Source organism: Bombyx mori, chromosome 18 (assembly GCF_030269925.1).
Source record: "Bombyx mori chromosome 18, ASM3026992v2".
In the NCBI taxonomy this organism is placed as follows: Eukaryota; Metazoa; Arthropoda; class Insecta; order Lepidoptera; family Bombycidae; genus Bombyx; species Bombyx mori.
In genome coordinates, this window is record NC_085124.1 from 6,639,647 (window position 1) to 6,664,164 (window position 24,518).

Sequence of the window (24,518 nt, forward strand, 5' to 3'; positions counted from 1 at the left end):
GGGTTCGTGTTAGTATCGTCGTCAGGTTTGAGCCCCGTGAGCTCACCTACTAGTTAAGGTTACGCTGAAATAGCCTCTCAAGGCTCTCAGCTTAGGTAGGATAAATAAAAAATAAAAAGAGCTTCGCATAATCTACCACCGGATCGGAATCGCGACCCACTGAGAAGATCCGGCGAGAAACTCAGTGGGCTGTGTCTATGGGTTAGTTCGCTCGTCAAACTCTTAGTCGTAATCGACGAGTTCGACGAAGACGGTGGACCGGTGCTTGAGGGTCCTAAAAGCACCGAGTGAATTCGGGGGATCCGACAAGACATGTTTCGGGCGAGGCCGGCTTTGCGTTGCCCCGTCGTGATCGGATAAGGTTATTATTATATGAATACCCTACTAAGAAATGATGTATAGACTATTATCGTGTAATGTGCTTTCTGCAATTTTTAGTAGTGCTCAGGAGCTCGTCCTGTACACCACGTTACAAGGAGATACTTCTCTACTTTGCAATTCAAAAACGGAACTCAGCTAAACGATGTTTTGGGAAGTGAAATTCCCACGAAGACTGGAAAGAAAAAGAGAATCGCTATCGGAACCAGATGGATTTCAAGATTTTTTCTATGATAAATGAAATACGGTGGGATAAAAAAAAATAAGATATGAAATGGTTTCAAAGAATCTTTACGTAAATAAAGTTGTGAAATGAAAAAAAAAAGCTATTTTAAGTATTATTAAAGTTTTGGGTCATTTTCTACTTTTACGGCTGGAGTTAGTCGAATCTCTGTTAATACTAAAACATTAGTGACGCTAAAACCCAATCATTAATTAAAAATTAAAATACAAAAAATTATTCATTATAATTATTCATTATTAATTAAATATTAAAAATTAAAGTTAATTTATGAAACTCTTGTCTATTAATAAGCCATGGGGAAATAAGCAAACAGAAAAAGAATTAATTTTGGATAAGTTTTATTTTTAAAAATAAACTACATTTCACCTTAAATAAAAAAAAGAACTGAATTGAACCAAATTCATATTAGATATTGTAGATATAATTATCATCATTGCTCAACAGATAGATTGCCTTGACTGAATAATTCAAAAGTAGACAGACATACATCTAAAATCACATCTAATATTGGGCGCTACTTTATATTGTTCGAACAATAGCTATTCAATCGGAAGACTTAGGCTATTTTGATACAATTAATTCCCGGGAAACTCTTACCGCGATTACAACAAGATAATTCGAATACTTTAGAACAGTTAGACAACCTACAGAAAATAGATATGTGAAAATTATTAGGTACCTAAAAATTATGCTTCAGATACTAATTCCATTTAAATTTTAAACGTCAGTAGTCTACAAGTTTTACTTTGCTTTTTGAGGAACTACCCTCTTTTTCGTTGGGTTCAGTTCGGGGCCATTTCGATGGACCATCGCCGTGTTCATCTATTGGTCCGTATCCGCTGCCGTGCCCAGAGATTGGTCTCTGTACACCTCGATGGCTAAAAGGTCTCCTGCCGTATCCGTAATTCGTCCTGTCATCGTATTGATACTGGCTGCCGTAATTTCTAGAGTGTTCCCTTTGCTTGTCGTGCCGTTGATAATTTTGAAGTCTTTCGCTCTGATTGTTGCTCGCGTCGGAGTGCTCTGGGTATTTTCTTCGTTCTTGAGACGATGTCTCTCCGCAGTCCTGTATTGATCTGGTGCGGAGCTGGGTCTCTCGGTGAGGCTCCCAGACAGCGATCCGCTTCGCTTCCGGAGACCGACTCTTTGAACGACTTTTTTCTTTTGCCTTCTCTCTGTCGGGTGACGTTCTATCCACATACAACAGTACATTTGAATATGCAATTTCGAAAAAGGGCACATGTCGCATATTTTGTCAAATACGTTTTTTTCATATACATGTAGTTTTGAGGCTTACCTACACCCATTTTATAATAATTCCAGTAATTTTAAATTGCTAATTAACACTAAAATATATCTCGAAAGTTAATATTTTAAATTTTACACTGCTTTAGAAAATAATTAGTTTTTTTTTCATTTCTTGAACATTTTACATTTTCAGGGATGTGGCTTTTTCGAAATTGCATATTCATTTATTATGTTCCTTATTTTTCAGTTACACATTAATAAATGTTATTGTGTACCAATTGGATATATCATGTAGCGTATATTAGCATTCAATCAAAGTTAAGTAAAATTTTAATAGTTCTATTCACCTTGAAGACGAACCGCTTCGGCTTTTATCGGATCCCTCTTCGCTGGACTGTCTGTTCTGCAGGTGTCGCATTTCACGTTGTCTAAACATATATCGTTGTCAAAACATAGTAAATTGTATACGCTATTCGTTTAATAAATAATCAAATAAATACAGTAAAATTTTACCAGTAGGTAGCGGTTTGCTGCTGTCCGTGAGCGACGGTAACCAATCATCATCAGGTCGGCCGTAACTCATTATAATCGTAAATAGTTCCGTCGTTTGTATTCGCGAGAAACTTGCTGTGTAAATTTATCGTTATGAATACTATCTGTGTTGTAATTACTGTAAATTTGTACTGGGCATGTATAAGCTCTCGCCGATATATACCACAACTGACATACTTCTCAAAAATTTGTGTAACTTTTGAGACTCGATTTACAGTTCGGCCTCTTGTTTCGTGGAAATCACCTCAAGCTAATCTAACTATTATACTTGAGACTTAGAACTTATATCTTAAGGTGAGTGGCGCATTTACGTTGTGGATGTCTATGGGCTCCAGTAACTACCGAACATCAAGTAGGCTGTGAGCTCGTCCGCCCAACTAAGCAAAAAAAAAACTTTGGCATCAGCTGTTTGTATTCGAGAAACTATCGTATAAATCCGGACTGGAAACAGACTTGCGCCTCAATTTGATGGCCAACTCCCTCATCTCTTCGTCTCGGCGCGCCTGCCGCCGGCTCTCTCGTTCGATGCGTTCCGCCTCAGCCTTCTTGTCTGCCCGGACTGCAATCAGACAATGGAAAAAATAAACATGTGTTTTTATTTTTTTATTGCTTAGATATTTGGACGAGCTCACAGCCCACCTGGTATTAAGTGGTTACTGGAGCCCATAGACATCTACAACGTAAATGCGCCACACACCTTGAGATATAAGTTCTAAGGTGTCAATATAATTACAACGACTGCCCCATCCTTCAAACCGAAAGGCATTACTGATTCACAGCAGAAATAGGCAGGGTGGTGGTAACTACCCGTGCGGACTGACAAAAGGTCCTACCACCAGTAGACAGTTTACATGTAGTAAAATAGTAATAGTAAAAAGCTAACACATTATTGTTAGCTTTTTGTTTATGCAAACACCTAGTGTCATAGAAACAAAACTTATTGTTGTTTATAATATTGTTTTTATAGAGCATTGGGATCTCGTTATTTTAGATTCTGCAAAGCACTGCTCTTGCTAGGGCCAGTGTTAGCAACACTCCCGGTTTCAGCCCCGTGAGATCACCTACAAGTCAAGAAGCTGAAATAGCCTCTCAAGGCTATCAGCATAGGTAAAAAAATAAAATAAAAAATAAGCGGCGCATATTTAAGTTTCGATTAAGGCTTAACTTTAGAATTGTCAACTTAAAGTTAGATAAACGTTATAGATTCAGTGACCCCAAGATCTCCAGTTGTGGGTATTTAGCAGAAAAATACATACAAAACATGAATAAGTTCACGAAGACCCCAAACATCTCTAACGCAAATACTGATCTCTGATCTGGTACCTGCAGTGCTACACAAGTAATTACGCTTTTAGTAAATTACATTTCATGTTAAACGAAGTTCCTGATATTTTCATCAATTACTTGATTATTTTACATTAGAAATAATAATTAATTTACATTACAAATTAATGTTATGTTATGAATATATAAAACTCACGTTGCCTTGATAATTGCACCTGCATTTTCCTTTTCAATTTTTCTTTTAATGTAATGGTATCGCGCATCGTTCCCTGGAAAATCATTTGGATATATTAAACTTCAACGTAATTAAATTGTGTTATATTTGTTCTAGGATCAACTCCCCTCGTTATTTTCTTACTGCTGCTTTGTTCCTTACAAAATAATACAAAAGTGACTTCAACTGCAGGCTTCGAAGACTATGATAAATCTTTGCCATTGCTCATGTCCATAATCAGTGACCATTGACTATCAGATGATAAATATAGGAAACCTATTCTTTTACAGCAATCAAGTCCTGTTTTAGTGAAAACTAACTAGGTTTTAAAATCTTCCACACTTTTGGAAAGTGATTTGTATGAAACAAACACATATAATAATACATTTGATTAAACTAATTGTATTTCAAGGTAAATAAATATTTTATACATTAAAAGATACTGTGTATTCGACGAGATGAAAAAATAAAAATGTGTATATTCTTTAAAAAAAAGACATTTAAAATAAAATAAATATAATTTATTATTTTTGGATCAAATTTTTGAATTTCATTAAAGGTTACAAGTATGGATGAATAGATAGAAGTTTTATGTTTTTGTATTTAAAATTCTGATTCTACACGATCAGTATGAAATATTTAAGATAGCACTCCGTAATTTTATGTCACTTGACATTTATAAGGATAAGTTGACAAGACAATAATTAGCCTCTATCACTTTTAAAGGTTTGGCAAGCCACTTTGAGTGGTTATTTACAAAACAAATTGAATTGGCAAAATTGTGACTCTTGTCATACTTAAAACTTTTTGGGGAATTAAATTCACAAGAAAACACTAAATTTAAAATAAAATAAAATCCTTCAAAACTATAATGAACACAGAATCTTCCTTGTTATTAAAAAATATGTAAAATAAATTGGATTCAAATATATGCAAAATAACTCCAAATTCTCAATATCTTTGTGGACAAACAAAATGAATTAAGCAAAGAATATAGTCATGGACCAGGAGTAAAATTTCCAAGATTGCTAAATTAAAGCATATTTAAATAAAAAACAAATGATTCTTACTGACTTTGGAGCCGGATCCAGACAATCGTAACTGATTCTGGTTTGTATTTGATTTATTTCCAACTGAAGACCTGAAAAGTAACAAATAAATATTAATGTCAAATTCAAGTCAACACGAAAATTTATAGCATTAACATAGTTCCCACAATATGTTAACGAGATGTCAAAATACGCATAAAATTAATGCAGTAAACAAAAGGTTATAGCATATACGTTTACGTGTGAATCTAAAAAATAAATATTTTTTTACTAACTTGTTAGTGTCATCATCGGTATCGCTGGAGTCGGAGTCCATGGACAGATCACTGGACGACTTATCTTCCTTCCGACGTCCGTAGTACCGAGGTACGGGTTTGCTCGCGGCTTCTCTGTCACTACTGTTATAAATAAAATACATAAAATAAAACAAAATCTTTATCCGGATATGATTATAGCTGTAGGTGACGATCTCACCTACTTTCTTAATACCATTAATTACATTTTCATTTTCACTTTATTTAATGGATATAACATAACACATACCTCAAATTCCTTTATTTCAGATCATGCCTGTATGAGAATGTAGATAATCGCGGATTCAATTCGGAGTTAAAAAAACCTGATACATACGTGACAGAGCTTCCAGACCGTCTCCTGCGGGAGGCGGGGCTGCGAGACCGCCGCGGAGAGCGGGAGCGTGAGCGTGAGCGGGAGCGGCGCGGGGAGCGTGAGCGGGAGCGGGATCGTGAGCGGGAGCGGCGCAGGGAGCGGGAGCGCGATGTGGAGCGAGAGCTTCTCGAACTTTCTGAACGAGCCCTCGATTTAGACCGAGACCTGGATCGATAGTCGGGCAGTTGAGGTCCTATCGGCCGTGAACGTTCCCGCTCATTTCGTTCACGCGAAAACCTGTAAATTTACATTTAAAACAAGTAAATTATTTGAAACAGTCACATGAAAGTAGAAGCTTCAATTAATAAAAATTATATAAAAACTAGGAATTTTGTTTAGATACATCTGAATGTGTTACAGTTGTATCTAAACAACAACTATAAAACTTTATTTGTTTTTGTTTCGGTTCCAGATTTCTCTGCCCAATTTAATTCGTGTTATGATGAACGGTGCCCAGAGAATTCAAAATATGCACATTGAGACAAGATCATCTGGTGAAGCTAGTAGCCCGCGGCTAGTAGGTAGGAAAAAATTCGAGGTCTCAATTTAAAGTGAAAAAAACAGAAACAGACGTGTTACGATTTAGACGACGACGATAATGAGCTTACAAATTTTGATGACAACAATTCAGATTTATTAATGGATTAATTTATTAAGTTTAGGTTTATTTATTGGATTTATGCTAGTTTCTCTTATTACTTAAGATGGCGTAGAAGTCTATGGAAGATCTAATATTCACCAGGGGCCACACAGCCAACATAACGTGAATACAATTAAAATACATAGTAAAATGTGTCTTTCCGACGGAACACCATATTTCAACAAACAATAAAAAAAACTGAGGGCATACCATAAGAGTTAATTTTAATTTTGTTAATTTTTTTTTTATTCTCTAAAATTTGTAATATTTTCAAATTATTTCTAGTTAACTCAGTTTTATTTTAAACATAAATACCTGGTTGATGTTTTACGAGCCACTTCAGAATACAGCTCTGTTCGCTTTAAGTTATGTTTTAACTTCTCTGAATACAGTTGTTTTTGGGTTGGAGCTGAAAATAAAGGAAGGTAATTTGAAAATAGATGACCATGATCATCATCATTTGAAATCTACTTAATAACAACAAATGTACAGGTAGCCATATAACACGGTAGATACACGTTCCTACAAAGTCCCGTGTTTTTTTGAAACCCTAATTATAATATGAGACTAGAAGCCAGTAAAAAAAAGAGAGTATTTTTTTCTGAATGAAACATCTCACCTATTATACTTGTATGTATTTTACCTATTATACATTAAAAATATGCAATAAAATTTTGGTTATTCATATAATTTGTGTGTTCATAGTGCATAATGAAATTTTATGAATAATTTTAAGCAAAAATCTCGTTATCATGTTATATATAATAATACCGTGTTATAGGAGGATTATGTGTGTAGTCTACATTTTAAGAATCATGAAAATAAGTATGATTCAGGCAGCGGCATGTATGAATGAGGCAGCGGCTTGGCTCTGGCCCTGGCATTGCTGAAGTCCATGGGCGACGGTAATCTCGGTGCCGTGAAGCAGTAATGCGTTTCGGTTTGAAGGGTGGGGTAGCCATTGTAACTATACTGATACCTAAGAACTTATATCTCAAGGTGGGTGGCACATTTATGTTGTAGATGTCTATGGGCTCCAGTAACCACTTAACACCATGTGGGCTGTGAGCTCGTCTACCCATCTAAGCAATAAAAATTAAAAAACCATCAGGTGGGCCGTATGTTCGTCTTTTTTTCATTAAATTCATTATTCTGGCTTGATTAAAACAGCAATGTTGTGTTTTAAATATTGAACCAACATTGATATTTTTACAAGGACGCATGCGATATAAACTCACGCGGTTTGGTTTCTTCGTCGTCTCCGCCGAAGGAGGTGATGAACTCGATATTTTCTGGTGCGTCAGGCGATGGGCTGCGGCTGACGGAGCGACTCACGGAGCGGCGCGGCTCGGTGCGCGGCGCCGCGTAGCTCGGTGGACTCATTTTGCGACTCGCCAACTTTTTATCACTGCACCATACAGTAGAGGTTTGTTTTTGTTTTTACAAGCTCAACATTTTTTTATTGCTTATATGTGGGTGGACGAGCTCACATCCCACTTGGTGTTATGTGGTTACTGGAGCCCATAGACATCTATGACGTAAATGCGCCACCCACCTTGAGATATAAGTTCTAAGGTCTTAAGTAAAGTTACAATGGCCGTTCCACCCTTCAAACCGAAACGCATTATTGCTTCACGGCAAAAATAGGCAAGGTGGTGGTAGTTACCCGCGCGGACTCACAAGAGGTCCTACCACCAGTAATTACGAAAACAAAAATTTGCGGGTTTGATTTTTATTACACGATGTTATTCCTTCACCGTGGAAGTCAATCGAGAACATTTGTTGAGTACGTATTCCATTAGAAAAATTGGTACCCGCGTGGGATTCCAACACCGGTGCATCGCTCAACACGAATGCACCGGACGTCTTATCCTCTAGGCCACGACAACTTCTGAAATATAGATATATATAAAGATACAACTGTTCTGCAGTTTTAAATTTTGCGTTCCAGTTTGAAATATAGGCATTGTTCGAATGCATTTTAATACGCTTTTATTAGCTTCAGACGTATTTATGTTAGTAGGTATGTAACGGAATCTTTGAACATGATTTTGACCCCCTTCAAAACGTCGGATTAACGAAAAAAGCGTGGTGTGCTTTTCAGGGTATTATCAAAATAACCCTTCTTTCTACTCATATCTGTTCATGAAATATTTATAACTACTGATACCATGCATCCCACGCTTTTTTTACAATAAAATCATTTTTTCTTACACTATTTTTAATTCAAATTTATTAAAATTTATTTTCTATTTTTTATTCGGATTTTCTATAAAATCGTATTTTTTTTGTTTTTTTTTAAACTATTATTTATTTAGATGTACACATAATACTTTTGTTAAAATATTAATTATATGATATACATTATAATACTTCAGTTTATTGTGTTCAGACTGACCGGCGTGGTAGGGGACTTTGTTGATATCTAGTGATTATACAACCATAACACGTCAGAAACAGAATTTCAGGAATACCCTCTTTTTTTTCCTAAGCTGATGGTCCAGAGAGACCATGTCAGCGTCACCGAGCTGGTAGGTGAGTTCACGGGACTCAAACCTGACGACCGTTAGTGGATCGAGAGGATCCGAGATGACGTGTTTTGGGCGACGTCGACTGTTTACCATTTGGTCCACAGGGTCGGCTATGAAGTTACCGGCAGCCACGATTAGAGGGTTCTCGTGTCATGCCGCTTTATAGAAATGTAGGAATTCCCAAGCCATTATTTAATGGTACTACAATTGGTTTTGAATCTAATTGTGTCTGAAGTAATAGACATTGAAATTCTGCATTAGAGAATTTATACGAATTGTTTTGATTTACTGTAATTTTACGACTGATTTTACCAGTAAATACTTAAATATCTGTTTTTACAGTATTATCTTTTATACACTCCACTTACCGATGCGCTCGTCTTTCTCTTCGGCTTTTCCTTCCAGAGTACATAGCCTTTTCTTTTTCTTCTCTCAACATTTGTTTTTGGTGTTCAGCATCATCAGCATCACCAGTCAGAAATGAGAACAGATCACAGCCGGCCATGCCAAATTGTGGTCCAACTGCATTCAGCTCATGGGCCTAAACTCACATACACTCAGATTTGTTAGATTTATTTAGTGAATATATTACTATCATTAAATTAGTGCTCCCTATACATAATTGAGATACATTGTCTGTATAGAATTAAGATATGTTTAAAAATTTATAAAAAAATATGTTTTCAATAGTAGTGTTTACAGATTTATCACATCAATTGATTAGTATGATCAATTAGAAATTATGGTAATGTATGTTACTATCAGCAACTTACCTGTGAAGGTTCCATTTTATTGACATCTATGCTTAGGTCTACATCGATCATTTCCAAATCAGAGTCATCATCAGATTCCTTCTGTTCAGTTTTTTTGACCTCCGGGCCTGTAATGTAACACTGAATGCACTAAGAATACCCAAGAATCAGACAGCTTGTAACATACTACCCCTGAGTATTCAGCAAGCATCTATTGACAGATAACAGATTCTGAATCTACCATTTGAAGTGGAAGGTTGCGAGCCTGGATCATTATAATTGTAAGCTATTGCTGCACCAGTTCCTTTCTTTTCATTTAATTTTTCCTTTTGAAACTCTTTTTCTTCTATTGTTACTCCAAATTGTTCTTCAATTTCAAGTTGTTGGAGGAATTTTTCTTCAGCTAGAAAAAGTTAAATAGCCTTAGTAATCGGTAGTCAAATATTACCATATCTTCCTCAAACATGGTAAAATGTTTCTGAATGAGTTTTTTTCTTTATGCTTAGGGTAAAACTGAGTATTTAATGCCTGATGCATTCTCTATCAGTCAATCAGTGTTTATTTAGAGATTTTTTGCAATTGTATTGTTTTAGTATAACAACGCACTAACTGTATAACAATATGATAACTTATATATACACTATGTAACTCACTTATTCCTAGAAAAACATTTTGTGCAAGAATCCTATAACGCTCATAATTGCATTGTCTTTCTTCTGAACTTAAATCCTCTGGAGGCACATAGGGATATTTAATTTCTGGTATGCAGTCTAAATGAGCTCTCACATCAAATCTATCAATCATATTGCTCGGGTCACCTTGCCATGGCATCCTAAAAAAAGTTAATTGTTTCAAATAAAATCTCAAAATTACAAATTAAATTGATTAATGTTCTATTCTATACAGTGAGAAAGTCAGCACTGTAACATCTTAAGAACTAGTTTTTTTTATGTTTTATAATATATCACATACTTCCCCACAGTAAAGAATCAACAATAAAAAAGACCTAACAATACTATTTTTCTACAAACTTACAAAACATTTTTATATATTTGTTATTTATATATTGTTATTTATATAACAATAAATTGTCTAGCAAGAAACCAATAAGTTATTCATATAAATATGTACAGTACTAACATTATAGCTGGACCTTCTCCAGCAGCAGCAATTGTAGGATCCAAATGTATTTTACATGGCCTTCCATGTAGCTGTAAAAACTGTGTTGGCTCTGCTTTCTAAAACATAGTGTGTAATGTACTAGTTTAATATGTTTAAACCTAAAAAAACTTGTTGTGCCATGTAAGGCATGGCATTGGTTGTCAGCTCTGCGGCTTTTAGAACCTATTCTTCAAAGCAATTATATTGCATTTTGACATACATTGTTCATCAACTTTATTCAACAATGAACGTGGAAGCGGCGCTTTTAGCTTCTTAACCATGTTCTCGCCTAGCGTGAAACAAAACCTATTCGTTTTAAAAAACTTGAAGGATAGAAGGTGCCGTTTTTGCAATATAAAAGACTTACAACGACAACAATTTAAATGATATTTGCGTGATTATATGATTCAACAATTCATTCTTGGAGATTGTCTTACGATTTTTTCGTAGAAATCCTTACGCCGCTCAGCTCTCCTACGATAATCCACGATCATTCCACGTATCATACGCTCTTGTTTTCTTGCCTCGTGCCACATAATCACCGATTAATAGTGTCATTAATAAATGTGACGATTACATATATTTCATATTAACAAGTTTCTGTATTACTTCTAAAAGTTATAATATATTTTTTATTTTAAAAACCACAACAACTTTAGAGGTAGGTACCGATGCACATACGTAAGTCTCAAATATTAAGTGTTCGATTATAGTGAATAATCTATGGTTTAATCTGTGTACGTCACTGAAGTAGGAAACCAGGTCTATGGTGAGGTGAATGAAGTTAGCCCCTCAAAAAAAATTTTTTTTCCTGTTTTCTACTTATTTTCTATTAATTCGTTTGTTCATCATTTGTTCTTGATTGTTCACTGTTAATAATTGTTTGTTCCCCATTTATTAATTTAAAAAAAAATATTAAAAATATATCTACAAGTTAGCCCCTCGATTGCAATTTTTAATATTTTTTCGTCCTTAATTACTCGTAAATATTCATTTTCGATTGTTCTTATATAAAATACGTTTGTTCTCTTTCGAAATTACTCATTTTTTGTTTAATTAACTATTTGTATTAGTTGAATAAATGTATACAAAATATGTGTACTGCGCATGCCATAAGTGTATAATCTATGGCGCATGCGTCAACTATAATGCCTAAACTTTCTACGCGGTTTTAATCGTGAAAAAAAAGCAATTATAAATCCTGAAGAATCAATTAATTGGTATACAGTTTAATTAAAAAAATAAAAAAATAAAATAATGTGCATTCGCGTAATGTTAGACCAAATACATTTTTTCCATCCTCCTATATACCTATCGCTATGAAGGTATAAAAAAGATAGGTTAAGAGTTCACGTAATATAAACAAATAAGTAAATATGTTCATTATTTATCTTTCAAGAGATAATGTAGGTATACATTATAATAACATTTTGACACAGTCGAAATTATATTCCTAACATTAGTAAAATAACATTTTAATATTTTTTTTATAGGTTATGTATTGAAATTGTTGGAAAATTATTTCATGTTTTAGCTGGAAAACGACATGGAGAATTATATGCAATACAAGATAATGAGCTCCATCAAATGAATTCGAATGAAACCAAACTGTTTACCATCCAAATTCGATTGTCGGGCAGATAGAAAACGAAAATTCACTCATAGTGAACCTCGGCCTTCATTTGTGAAACGGCAAAGACTCACTATTATCAAGGAAATTGAAGAGACGACTAAAAATGAGATGTATCGTATTATTATACCTTTGCCATCTTGTAGTCAAGGTAGGTGTAACTGTCAATAATTCGTTACACTCACAGATCTCCTAATCAAATAACAATATCAGAAAAAATGAGAATAGTTAGTTAGTTAGTGGAAGTAGCCAAAATGGGCAAGTGGACCTCAGTTCCTATTACATAAGGTACTAGGAAGTTTGTGATAATGAAAATTTATCACAGTGTAATATCACTTACTTACTCTAACAGTGAAGGAAAACATTGTGATGAAACCTGCACACGTAAATGTTCTTAGGATTTTCTTAGGTGTGTAATCCACCAACCAGCACTAGGCCAGCATGGTGGACTAAGGCCTAAAAACCCTCTCAATGGTAGTGAAGGCCAGTGTCCAGCAAGGGGATATATTATATGGGCTGATAATGATGACTAGGAAGTTAAATACTACTACTACTACTACGACAGTACACATATAATCCTATAATATATTTACAAACCATAAGTTTGTTGGAAATTGCTAACATTATTTCATATTTCCAGATGTCCAGCCACTTGAAAATAGGTGTAGTAATGACAAAGCTATCCAAGTAGCTCCAGCACAGGAACACAAAGGCAAGGCAATTGTGTATTGCCACATCACCCCTTAATATATCTGAAGCAAGTATAAGTAAACAATCAGAACCAGCAAAAAAAAAACTGTTGTTCCTGAGGACAAATTTGACAGTGATGAGTCAAATGCACTAGCAACAGAAGGATCAACTGTTGACTACAATAAATAACTACAATAAATAATTAATTGTAACTACAATAAATAATTAATAATCTAAAAACCAACATTTTCGTACTATGGAAAATAGGTTGTCCCATTGAGACCGCAATGATTTTGAACTCATTTATTTCATTACATTCTAAGAAACTGAATATATGTTAGTCTTAAACCACTACTTGGAATATTTGAATACATGTTTTATTTAGTATATTATGGTGAAATACGTCGTAAGTTAATCAGTTTTCGGAAAATAATATTGTCCCTAATAAAATTATAAAATGGAATTCCGATTTTGCTACCGATTTGCATGTCGAAAGATTTTTTAAACTAGGTAATTTAGTTAGTGTTTTTTTCTTTTGGCAGCACTATTGATGACATTTCACATCGCCATTTTGTTATGATGTCATATCGGTAATCGGTGGCGACAACAGCCGCGACATAACGTTGTCCTCTGCATTGTGGCGATTGTGGCGAGTGTGGATTTTGTTACCCTGTGTGAAGATAAGTTCAAGATACTTAATATTCTATTAAAATTAATGAATAGTTAATTTTATGGACTACAATTTGATATAAAATACCGTTTTAACTATTGAGTTTAAAAAAATTAGTATTTTATTGAAATTCTTACCCGTCCTTTCGTTACTTCTGTTTTTATTACTTTTGCGTGGTAACGTATAACCGGAACGAGAAGTAACAAAAAAGGAGTTTTTAAACCTAAGTACACATCTGACAAAGTTGCCATACTAGTATATAATGAAGACCCAACTGATTCATTAGAAGGTATAAGTTTTGTTTCCTTAATGAATGTTTTGTTTTTGGCATAATATTCGCAATAAATTTTTAATTTTTGTTTTGATTTTTACTTATTTTATTTTCATTTTTTGATATTATCAAGTATGTGTATGCTAAGCCTTACATTTCCAATTTTGTTACCCAAGCTTCTTGTTTTGTTACTGTCCCAAAGTTATGCTGATAATTATGATAAATATTTCTTTTTCTTTAAATTGAAACGCTATAATCAGTCATTTAAAAGAACTTCATGATAAATAAAATAGTAAATATAGCATCCTTCTTTTTCTATCTTATAGGAAAACTAAACATTTTGATTGGAAAGTATTCAAATGGTAACAAAAAATACTCCGTACTGCTAAAACAATTTAATTTATTATATTTTTCGCAATTTTAACTTTTCAAGATGTTGTTTAATCTATGATCTAATAGAAAAACATAAATTTATAATACAGTCTGCGTCTTTCTTCAGGAGGAAATCGCCGCACTTCCGCCCTTCACTGGGGTTGGCGGGCGGGGTATGTCAGTGTTGAACTGACTAAAACCTCTTGTCGCTCAACAACCAACATCCAAATCTTGTATGAGACAGAACTCATGAAAAGGCAAAGGGGGGAAAGTGAAGCGTTTAGTGCGGAGCACATCTCTCCCATCCCCCTCCCCCTCGGGACGTCGGACCGGCGGTCGTCGGCGCCACGACTACCAGCCCTCTCAGTCGGCAGGCTGACGCCGGTTAGAGTTAGTTATCCTACAGAATATCCCGCTGGGCTAGAACCACCCAGCTGGTGAAGGTAGGTGGGCACTCCGTGTCGTTCCAGCCCCCCCCCCCCTATCACGGACCAGGGCAGGGTGTTAAACACATTGGCGATATCGAACGACACCGCCAAAGCCACCCTACCCCCGGACACGGCCTCCTCCGAGAGGGCCCGCACGCGCAGGATCGCGTCTACCATTGAGCGGCCCTCTCGGAAGCTATACTGCTCCGCCGACAGGTCGGGTCCCACCCTGACCAGATGCAGGATGATGCAGGCCGCCAAAATGCGTTCTAGCAGCTTGCCCACCTCATCCAGCAATACGATGGGACGGTGCCCTGGGCGGGATCCGCCGGGCACCCCTCCTTTCTCAACAGCACGAGTCTGCTCGTCCTCCACGAGGAAGGAAACCATCCCGACTCGAGGCAGGAGTTGTAAAGCCTCAAGAGTCGGTCCCCGTCAAGAGTCAAACTCGGCCATGGACGCCGTCCGGGCTGGGTGCAGTGTCCTTCGCGCACATTTTACGCATGGCCTAGATTTAGCTTGCTGTATTTAACATAATATGTCCTAAATATTCATATTATATTTTAAGATGATTTTTAAAATTACGGTCAACAATTTTGAGAAATGCTCAGTTGATTAATGTCTCGAAAAATAATATAAATTAAAATAAGACATGACTTAAAGGTCTTAGTTACCAGGTCACAAAATAGCTAATAAATTAAAATGTTTTTGAAGTTTGTCATTTTATCTTATTTGTAGGTTATATTAAACGATGTCAGACATTAACATAGGAAACATTAAATACAACCTGCTGGAAATGTTCCTTGAACTTGATGATGATGAATTAATAAATATAGAACAGTGGATCAATAGTCGAGCATATAAAAAAGGTATAAAGAGTTACAAAAGTTTTTACAACTTTCGGAAATGGATGAATATATCGACAGTTAATATACCGTCCTGCGGAATATGGGGATAATTAGTCACTAATAATAGCTAAATAATACTTTTATTAAAATGAGATATTAAGTAATAGCCCGACTTACGCCATCAATTCGGATATAGTACGCGGTATTTGTTTTTGATCAGTATTAGCTTTCTCACTCCGTTTTGATAGTGTTCCGTTTATGACGGGTCCGAATATATCGTACGACGATCTCAGATTCTGGACAAATTGAGAGCATTATTGAAGAATTAGTCGATATTGCCAAACAATTCAATATTGAGGTCGATAGTGATGACATTCAAGAATTGATGGATTGACAAACAAAGTAATCTTGAATATGAAGAAGATAAAGATTATCTGACTTGTTACTATTGCAAACTTAACAAAAAGCCTCAGTTCAATTGAAAAGGGGTCACAAGTTTAAAAAAGAACCAACTACAATGAATTGATTGTTTCTACTACAGCACAGGTAACAAAAAAGTTACTGACAATGAATGAGGAAATTTTGGGTGAAAAGTAGAAAAACTTTACAGGTGATATTGTTAAAATGTATGAGATGTTTGAGATGAAAAGTTATGTTTATGTTGTTTTATTTATAAAAAGTATTGTTTTACTATCTAACTGAATTATTGTTTTCCTTAGACTGGTCCAGATTCAATATATTGTATTATAAGTATTTACATCTAAGCAAACCTGACTTAAGGTTATAGCTTGGTCCCACTTATTGTGTAAGTCTGGACTATTACTGTACCCATGCATTTGTCATTAAAACTAAGAGCACCATTTTTATTTTTTAATTATTTTTTTATAATACTAAACTTTTTTAAAGTTTGATAAGCCCAAACAAATGTTGTAAATGTACATTTTTAGATTTAGAGGAGAAAAGATCTTTGATGAAATCAGAAGATATTTTAAGAAACATTGGGGATGCCATAAAGAAAAAAGTACCTTTTGAAGCTGTGATGCCTTCTGAAAAAATAAGCCCCCCCACAGTTGGTGATCTTGCAGATTGCACAGATTCCAACACTATACATGTTGATGAGTTTTTATATGATAAGGATGAATTTGAAGATATGACTCAAAAGAAAAAAATACAATTGCATTATTGTGTAGATTGCAACTCACGTAATATTAAAGTAAGTTCATTAAATTGGTCTCATTGTTTCACTACCACATGTATTGGAGCCATTTAAGAAGATGAAGTTGAGTGTAATTTTGTTTTGAATGATGGTACAGCCATTATACTATAATTGTGACTGAGACGTCATATTTCAGGGCAAGTGATGGCTTTCACATTGTCTATTATCACTTAAGAACACATGGGCAGTGATCTTAAAACACCCAAATTCAATAAAAAAAGAAATTCTAGAGTATTAGTTTTCTAAGATAGATAGTGTAGAGTTCTTTATATTATATAAATATTTCATGATTCATTTTATCATTCCTTTCATATAGGTGTAAATGGAAAAATGAGATCAACTGTTGTTAAGTGCTAAGCAACCCTTCACTTATATTGTTTTTAATGTACAATTTTTTTTTCAGGAACTAATTTATGTGTCACATTCAATGTCTAAAAGTGTCATGATGTTTATCTTCAAAGTAGTATTACCTAAGGATTTAGAAGGCAAAACTTTCATAGATATTGGATCAAGATTAGGAAGTGTTTTATATGGAGTTAGTGCACTTTGATATTTCTGTTTTATCACTGCTGAATAGTGTTTTCAAAAACTTGATTTGGTCTTAATAAAAAATGTTTAATAAAATATGTACCAAACAGTTCATAAATGACAATCATAGAATAAAATTATGTAATAAAATGTAAGACCATAAAGTTTATAAATTTGAGAAATTTTGTGTGGTTGGTTGTATTATAAGTCGTAGTCAAGTGGAGTTCTCCTGTGAAGCAGACTCGAGTTCTGGTGTTACTGCAGTCTGACACTTCAGTTAATTCAATTGCAACTCCAACCTCATGTTTCAGGGTCATGGTCAGCTGTAGAACATTTAGCCCATTTTTGCAATTTCAAGATAACATCAAAATCAATATTAGTCTCATACTAATGAATCTTCCTTATAACCTATATACCATTTCTCAGGGTTGCAAAAAAATTATAGTTTCCTTCTGCTTATAATAATTTCTCCACTTGATTCTTATGTTGTGTCGATCTTGTGTTACTGTGTCATTTCATATTGCAAAACAATCTGAATAACCAAATATTCTGTTTACAGGCTTACTATTTATCTAATGTATCTACTATTATGGGAATTGAAATGAACAAAGAATGTTGTGATGTTCAAGAGGAAATTATTGATCAGTTCTCTATGAACAGAAATCGCATAAAAGTCATTCATTCTGATGTTTTAGACAAGAAAGATATTATAACTACTGCTGATATAGTCATATTTAACGCAGTTGATTTCTTCGTTGATAATGAAAAACACAAAGAAATTTGGTACTTCTTAAAAGCAAATTTACAAAAAGGTTGCTTTGTCCTACTAAATCGAAGTATAGCAAGTATATTACTCGCTCTGAACATAATCGAAGAATTTAAAGACTGGTTAACTATTAGTAAATGTAACAACATAGAAAATGAACTGTTTTTTAATGTGGAAGACTACACTGAAATCTTTTTATATACTGTTAATTAAGATATTGTTTTACATAATTTTATACATGTTTTGTTATAACTAAATTTCAAAATATAATTACATAACACCAAGAGCTATGTAGTGTAATAAAGGCCATCAAAAAATGAATAAACACTAGTGAGGGATGTGACTCATACAAACGATTTCCACTTGGATCTATATATCTATAAAATGTAAAACTAGCTAAATGTGGCTTTTAATAAACTTCTATATTTTTAAATATAGTTCACGATCCACAACTAAGTTCTCAATGATATCTAATGAAAATGCAACTTTATTTAAAGAAATAAAGTGATGAATCATTCAATTTATATCTTATTTTTCCTGTTTCTGGCAGAATATACCTTGATGGTAGAAGTGTTCATTTTCTGAGACTATCCACGAAATCGTCCATTCTTTGATGTCAATTTTAGGCGTTCCTTCATGCGAACGGTCATAAACATAGAAATCACCGTCTTTGAAGCTACGGCATCAATCATGACATGTTGTTCATCAACAATCAAACTAAGTTCCGCAGTAACATAACCAGTAACACACTAGCATTAAGTGTATTATCCATATATATTAAGTGTATAATCTATGTTATCCATAGATAGTCCTTATTACGCTTAATATGTCTATGGGCTCCAGTAACCACTTAACACCGGGTGGGCTGTGAGCTCGTCCACCCATCTAAGCAATAAATAAAAAATAAAAGAAAACTCGACGTCCCAGTGTAACACAACGCCCTAATGAAATGAAATACCGGTAAAATGGGGCGTTTAGGGATTGAGAGGCGAATCGGGAAAAAACCGGGAAAATCTTTCGACGCTCAATATAAGTTTTATATTCGTTGCAAAATCTTCCATTTTTTGTAGTTTAATAGTAGAATGTTGAAAGTTCACAAAACAACTCTGAATATGCATGATAATAGCTGCTAACTTATAAAAAATCGCGTTTCAAATTAACTTCCTGTGGTGGTAATTATTTTAGTGCTAGAAACTTTGCTCTCTTTTATTTATTTGATAATAATAGAAGACGACTATGATTTATAAACGTTATTTAGTGTTTGAACCAGCATATATATTAAAGGTAAGTCTCAGTTGTTATTGGTTTTAATGTATTTGATTAAATAAAAATACATGTAAAAATCTGTTGTTTTTGGGGATATTAGGGACGGCTTAGGTACAAATAACAACGAAAAAGGGGTCAATTGGGATGAGAATACGTGAAATGGAAACGACCTAAGTATAAATAGGTACAGGTTTGTAGGGTTGTCTATGTAGTTATAACAATATTTTTTTAAATTTGTTGTTAAAAATCTGGTTTATTCGAAGCGAAATTGGGAATAAGTCTTTAGTTGAAATAGATAAGCAATTTAATATAAGTAAGTCGATTTTGCAGAGACATGTAACAAGATCAATGAAATCTCAAGGTGGACAAAAATGTCTAAGTAATACATAATAAAATATTAAATATTTGTTCAGAGTGGGGGTATTCATCTGATTAATCCATGGAATAACCGACACACCTAATCTCTTAACCCAGATAGAAATATCAGCACTGTCGATTGCACCTATAATTGAGGTGATGTCTGCCATGTACTTTTGTCAGTTTTTAAATTTTTTTTATTGATGATCACTTTGTTGGTGCAACTAAATAAATAAATTAATTAAAACTATATATAAAAATAAAAGTAGTGCCAACCCTAGCAAATTTCTCATTTCATCCCAATTAACCGCAATTTTCGGGTAAATAGGGATTACACCTATTTTTGCATTTTTTGCTTAAACTGGAATGCTAGTTGCTTATTTTTAAATTGGACAACAAAGATGCCCCCAAGACTCAATCATTTTGATCCTGATATAGCATTATATACATCAACAACTACCTTAAAATTGCTCATAAAGTTGGAATTTGTCCCTAATCGCCCCATTTTACGGTACATAATGTAGATCCGAAAAATACCTATTTCATATATTTTAATGTACCGGTAAAATGGGGCGATTAGGGATTGAAAGGCGAATCGGGAAAAAACCGGGAAAATCTTTCGACGCTCAATATAAGTTTTATATTCGTTGCAAAATCTTCCATTTTTTTGTAGTTTAATAGTAGAATGTTGAAAGTTCACAAAACAACTCTGAATATGCATGATAATAGCTGCTAACTTATAAAAAATTGCGTTTCAAATTAACTTCCTGTGGTGGTAATTATTTTAGTGCTAGAAACTTTGCTCTCTTTTATTTATTTGATAATAATAGAAGACGACTATGATTTATAAACGTTATTTAGTGTTTGAACCAGCATATATATTAAAGGTAAGTCTCAGTTGTTATTGGTTTTAATGTATTTGATTAAATAAAAATACATGTAAAAATCTGTTGTTTTTGGGGATATTAGGGACGGCTTAGGTACAAATAACAACGAAAAAGGGGTCAATTGGGATGAGAATACGTGAAATGGAAACGACCTAAGTATAAATAGGTACAGGTTTGTAGGGTTGTCTATGTAGTTATAACAATATTTTTTTAAATTTGTTGTTAAAAATCTGGTTTATTCGAAGCGAAATTGGGAATAAGTCTTTAGTTGAAATAGATAAGCAATTTAATATAAGTAAGTCGATTTTGCAGAGACATGTAACAAGATCAATGAAATCTCAAGGTGGACAAAAATGTCTAAGTAATACATAATAAAATATTAAATATTTGTTCAGAGTGGGGGTATTCATCTGATTAATCCATGGAATAACCGACACACCTAATCTCTTAACCCAGATAGAAATATCAGCACTGTCGATTGCACCTATAATTGAGGTGATGTCTGCCATGTACTTTTGTCAGTTTTTAAATTTTTTTTATTGATGATCACTTTGTTGGTGCAACTAAATAAATAAATTAATTAAAACTATATATAAAAATAAAAGTAGTGCCAACCCTAGCAAATTTCTCATTTCATCCCAATTAACCGCAATTTTCGGGTAAATAGGGATTACACCTATTTTTGCATTTTTTGCTTAAACTGGAATGCTAGTTGCTTATTTTTAAATTGGACAACAAAGATGCCCCCAAGACTCAATCATTTTGATCCTGATATAGCATTATATACATCAACAACTACCTTAAAATTGCTCATAAAGTTGGAATTTGTCCCTAATCGCCCCATTTTACGGTACATAATGTAGATCCGAAAAATACCTATTTCATATATTTTAATGTACCGGTAAAATGGGGCGATTAGGGATTGAAAGGCGAATCGGGAAAAAACCGGGAAAATCTTTCGACGCTCAATATAAGTTTTATATTCGTTGCAAAATCTTCCATTTTTTTGTAGTTTAATAGTAGAATGTTGAAAGTTCACAAAACAACTCTGAATATGCATGATAATAGCTGCTAACTTATAAAAAATTGCGTTTCAAATTAACTTCCTGTGGTGGTAATTATTTTAGTGCTAGAAACTTTGCTCTCTTTTATTTATTTGATAATAATAGAAGACGACTGTGATTTATAAACGTTATTTAGTGTTTGAACCAGCATATATATTAAAGGTAAGTCTCAGTTGTTATTGGTTTTAATGTATTTAATTAAATAAAAATACATGTAAAAATCTGTTGTTTTTGGGGATATTGGGGACGTGTTAGGTGCAAATAACAACGAAAAAGAGGTCAATTGGGATGAGAATACGTGAAATGGAAACGACCTAAGTATAAATAGGTACAGGTTTCTAGGGTTGTCTATGTAGTTATAACAATATTTTTTAAATTTGTTGGTAAAAATCTGGTTTATCGAAGCGAAATTGGGAATAAGTCTTTAGTTGAAATAGATAAGCAATTTAATATAAGTAAGTCGATTTTGCAGAGACATGTAACAAGATCAATGAAATCTCAAGGTGGACAAAAATGTCTAAGTAATACATAATAAAATATTTAATATTTGTTCAGAGTGGGGGTATTCATCTGATTAATCCATGGAATAACCGACACACCTAATCTCTTAACCCAGATAGAAATATCAGCCCCTAAGTACTTACCAAGAACGGAGAAATATAAACCGTTTTTATGAAAGCCCACTATATATGTATAAATATATATATATATTGTTGTTACTGCACTGTCGATTGCACCTATAATTGAGGTGATGTCTGCCATGTATTTCTGTCAGTTTTTCAATTTTTTTTATTGATGATCACTTTGTTGGTGCAACTAAATAAATTAATTAATTAAAACTATATATAAAAATAAAAGTAGTGCCAACCCTAGCAAATTTCTCATTTCGTCCCAATTAACCGCAATTTTCGGGTAAATAGGGATTACACCTATTTTTGCATTTTTTGCTTAAACTGGAATGCTAGTTGCATAATTTTAAATTAGACAACAAAGATGCCCCCAAGACTCAATCATTTTGATCCTGATATAGCATTATATACATCAACAACTACCTTAACATTGCTCATAAAGTTGGAATTTGTCCCTAATCGCCCCTTTTTACGGTACCTATTTTCGCCGTTTAGAAAAGAGGATGACTAAATTTTCAATTTTTCGTGTATAAAATGTAGCACAGACTTCAGACAGGCTATTTTATTTTACAATAAAAAAAAATTAAATTGATTTCTACCCCACGTAGGTATTTCAATTAGTGCAGTGTTTAGCAATTTAAACTACATTTTCGTTTTGGAAAAAAATCCATTGCTGGTATCAGTAAAAGTGATATCCTAATTCCGTAGAAAAAACTACTACGGTAGAAAACGCGCATAATTTTACTCCTCGCCTTTCCTCCAAAAAGAAGGAGTGCAAATAGAAATATGTTAAATTTAAATTGAAAAAAATCAATTCCGTATTAAAAGACTAGAATCCAGGCCATAAATTACCAATAAAATAAAACTATTGACATCTTGAGCGTGTTGTAGTGCAAAATCGATCCAAATCATATTCCACTATGTATGATTTCGATTTTCGATTAAAAATCGATTGTGTTGTAGATTATCAAAGTACCAATCAAAGTTAGAGCAAGAAGAATCCTTAGCAAAATAGTGTAGCAACCAAAAAAATATCATTATTTCAAATATTGGTTAGTATATTTCAGATTGATTAACAGTTGAAAATAGAGTAATTTTTAAAACTGTTTTGTAAATTGGATGTTATGCCGGCCACTGACATGCGCGCAAATATTCGTACATTGTACGAATGTTTGCGCGCATGTGAAGGGCCGTCAAACATTCATTCGCAAACCTAGCGGCTGTGCAAATGGGTTCGCATACTCAATTTGCGAACCCGTTTGCGCTTCCTCCTACACTTGTTTACGAATGTCTCACGAATTTCTCCTCCCTTTTAATTCGTCAATAGAACATTGAAGAGAAAAAGAGTTTTGAATTCTTTCCCAGACATCATTAACAGCCATGCTGTTTTTATGGGATTTCTTTTGATGAAGATACGCTACACAGTAGACGTCACGAACTATGAAAATGGTGATACGTCCGTTACCTTCGCAATCGTCGGCGCAACTGGGCAAGCGAATGTGTGGGAGACTACGCGAAAGTTCGAGGTTCGCGCGCTTTGATGTCTGTTAAAAAACCGACACAGCTTGGAAAACCACGAATGCAGTAGACTTGCGCAAAACATCACTTCCCAATGTAATGTGATATGACATCACTTTTACAGACAGGTGATATTACTCGAAAACATTACACATCACTCTTAACATTACCCGGTGCGTTCAATAGATACTGTGACGAATACATTGTATCTATACACCCGAATCATTACCTAAGTGATGTGTTCGTACTTTGTATTGTAATACACTGTCATATTACTTGACAGAGATTGACTTACTTATTAATATAATAATTTTATTTTTTACTTAATATAATTTATTGTGGGATGAACGGATTTCATATGGCGACTTAGACTGCAAATTGAGCTCGACGATAATGTTAATATACGAGAGCAGTAGACGCCATTCTTTCTTTCATTTATTAAACACGCATTAAAACAAATAATACAACTATCTTCAAACAAGTGCTTAAGTAATTCAAACACAAAAATTAATATGAAATATTACTAAACAATTACGAGCGACTAGCGATTTTACAAAAGTTGCGAATAAAAAATTAAGTAACTACTTGCGGTGAACTACCGGCTGGCCGCATGAAAAATATAAACACAAATACTTATTAAATATTAAAATTCAGAC

At 34.0% G+C, this 24,518-nt stretch overlaps 2 protein-coding genes across 6 annotated transcripts; one reads left to right on the top strand and one right to left on the bottom strand.

The window, feature by feature from the left end:
* Nucleotides 1-943: 943 nt before the first annotated feature.
* On the bottom strand, nucleotides 944-13,085 carry LOC101745827 (CLK4-associating serine/arginine rich protein). 3 transcript variants are annotated; one of them, XM_062673655.1, is made up of 15 exons: nucleotides 12,950-13,085; nucleotides 10,702-10,799; nucleotides 10,215-10,393; nucleotides 9,803-9,964; nucleotides 9,583-9,689; nucleotides 9,178-9,350; nucleotides 7,517-7,686; nucleotides 6,594-6,687; nucleotides 5,600-5,875; nucleotides 5,245-5,367; nucleotides 4,995-5,061; nucleotides 3,903-3,975; nucleotides 2,876-2,981; nucleotides 2,218-2,298; nucleotides 944-1,812 (listed from the first exon to the last, which is right to left on the bottom strand). In XM_062673655.1, the coding sequence occupies exons 1-15, from the start codon at nucleotides 12,974-12,976 to the stop codon at nucleotides 1,347-1,349; spliced, it is 2,202 nt and encodes a 733-aa protein (XP_062529639.1). In that variant the 5' UTR covers nucleotides 12,977-13,085; the 3' UTR covers nucleotides 944-1,346. The 3 variants fall into 3 exon arrangements, with proteins under 3 accessions (XP_062529639.1, XP_004928248.2, XP_062529640.1); XM_004928191.5 differs by lacking the exon at nucleotides 12,950-13,085 and adding an exon at nucleotides 11,160-11,763; XM_062673656.1 differs by lacking the exon at nucleotides 12,950-13,085 and adding an exon at nucleotides 11,160-11,763 and having other exon boundaries at nucleotides 944-2,981; nucleotides 4,991-5,061.
* A 546-nt stretch (nucleotides 13,086-13,631) lies between these two features.
* On the top strand, nucleotides 13,632-18,661 carry LOC101745966 (uncharacterized). Of its 3 annotated transcripts, XM_012692190.4 has the most exons (6): nucleotides 13,863-14,001; nucleotides 14,483-14,739; nucleotides 15,522-15,652; nucleotides 16,579-16,844; nucleotides 17,251-17,382; nucleotides 17,935-18,661. In XM_012692190.4, exons 3-6 carry the CDS (start codon nucleotides 15,535-15,537, stop codon nucleotides 18,352-18,354), a joined length of 936 nt encoding a protein of 311 aa, XP_012547644.1. In that variant the 5' UTR covers nucleotides 13,863-14,001; nucleotides 14,483-14,739; nucleotides 15,522-15,534; the 3' UTR covers nucleotides 18,355-18,661. The 3 variants fall into 3 exon arrangements, with proteins under 3 accessions (XP_062529641.1, XP_012547644.1, XP_012547646.1); XM_062673657.1 differs by lacking the exon at nucleotides 14,483-14,739 and having other exon boundaries at nucleotides 13,632-14,001; XM_012692192.4 differs by lacking the exons at nucleotides 13,863-14,001; nucleotides 14,483-14,739; nucleotides 15,522-15,652 and adding an exon at nucleotides 16,036-16,177.
* Nucleotides 18,662-24,518: the final 5,857 nt, after the last annotated feature.

What these genes read in the sequence shown, in the direction of transcription:
- LOC101745827 (XM_004928191.5), bottom strand. Translation starts at nt 11,258, where the DNA reads ATGTGGCACGAGGCAAGAAAACAAGAGCGTATGATACGTGGAATGATC. An exon ending in ATAAAATGGAACCTTCACAG is followed by an intron (nt 9,351 to 9,582) that starts GTAAGTTGCTGA and finishes ATGTGAGTTTAG; the next exon opens with GCCCATGAGCTGAATGCAGT. An exon ending in TGTCTGGATCCGGCTCCAAA is followed by an intron (nt 3,976 to 4,994) that starts GTCAGTAAGAAT and finishes ATGATTTTCCAG; the next exon opens with GGAACGATGCGCGATACCAT.
- LOC101745966 (XM_062673657.1), top strand. Translation starts at nt 15,535, where the DNA reads ATGTCAGACATTAACATAGGAAACATTAAATACAACCTGCTGGAAATG. An exon ending in GCAACTCACGTAATATTAAA is followed by an intron (nt 16,845 to 17,250) that starts GTAAGTTCATTA and finishes TTTTTTTTTCAG; the next exon opens with GAACTAATTTATGTGTCACA. An exon ending in TAGGAAGTGTTTTATATGGA is followed by an intron (nt 17,383 to 17,934) that starts GTTAGTGCACTT and finishes TTCTGTTTACAG; the next exon opens with GCTTACTATTTATCTAATGT.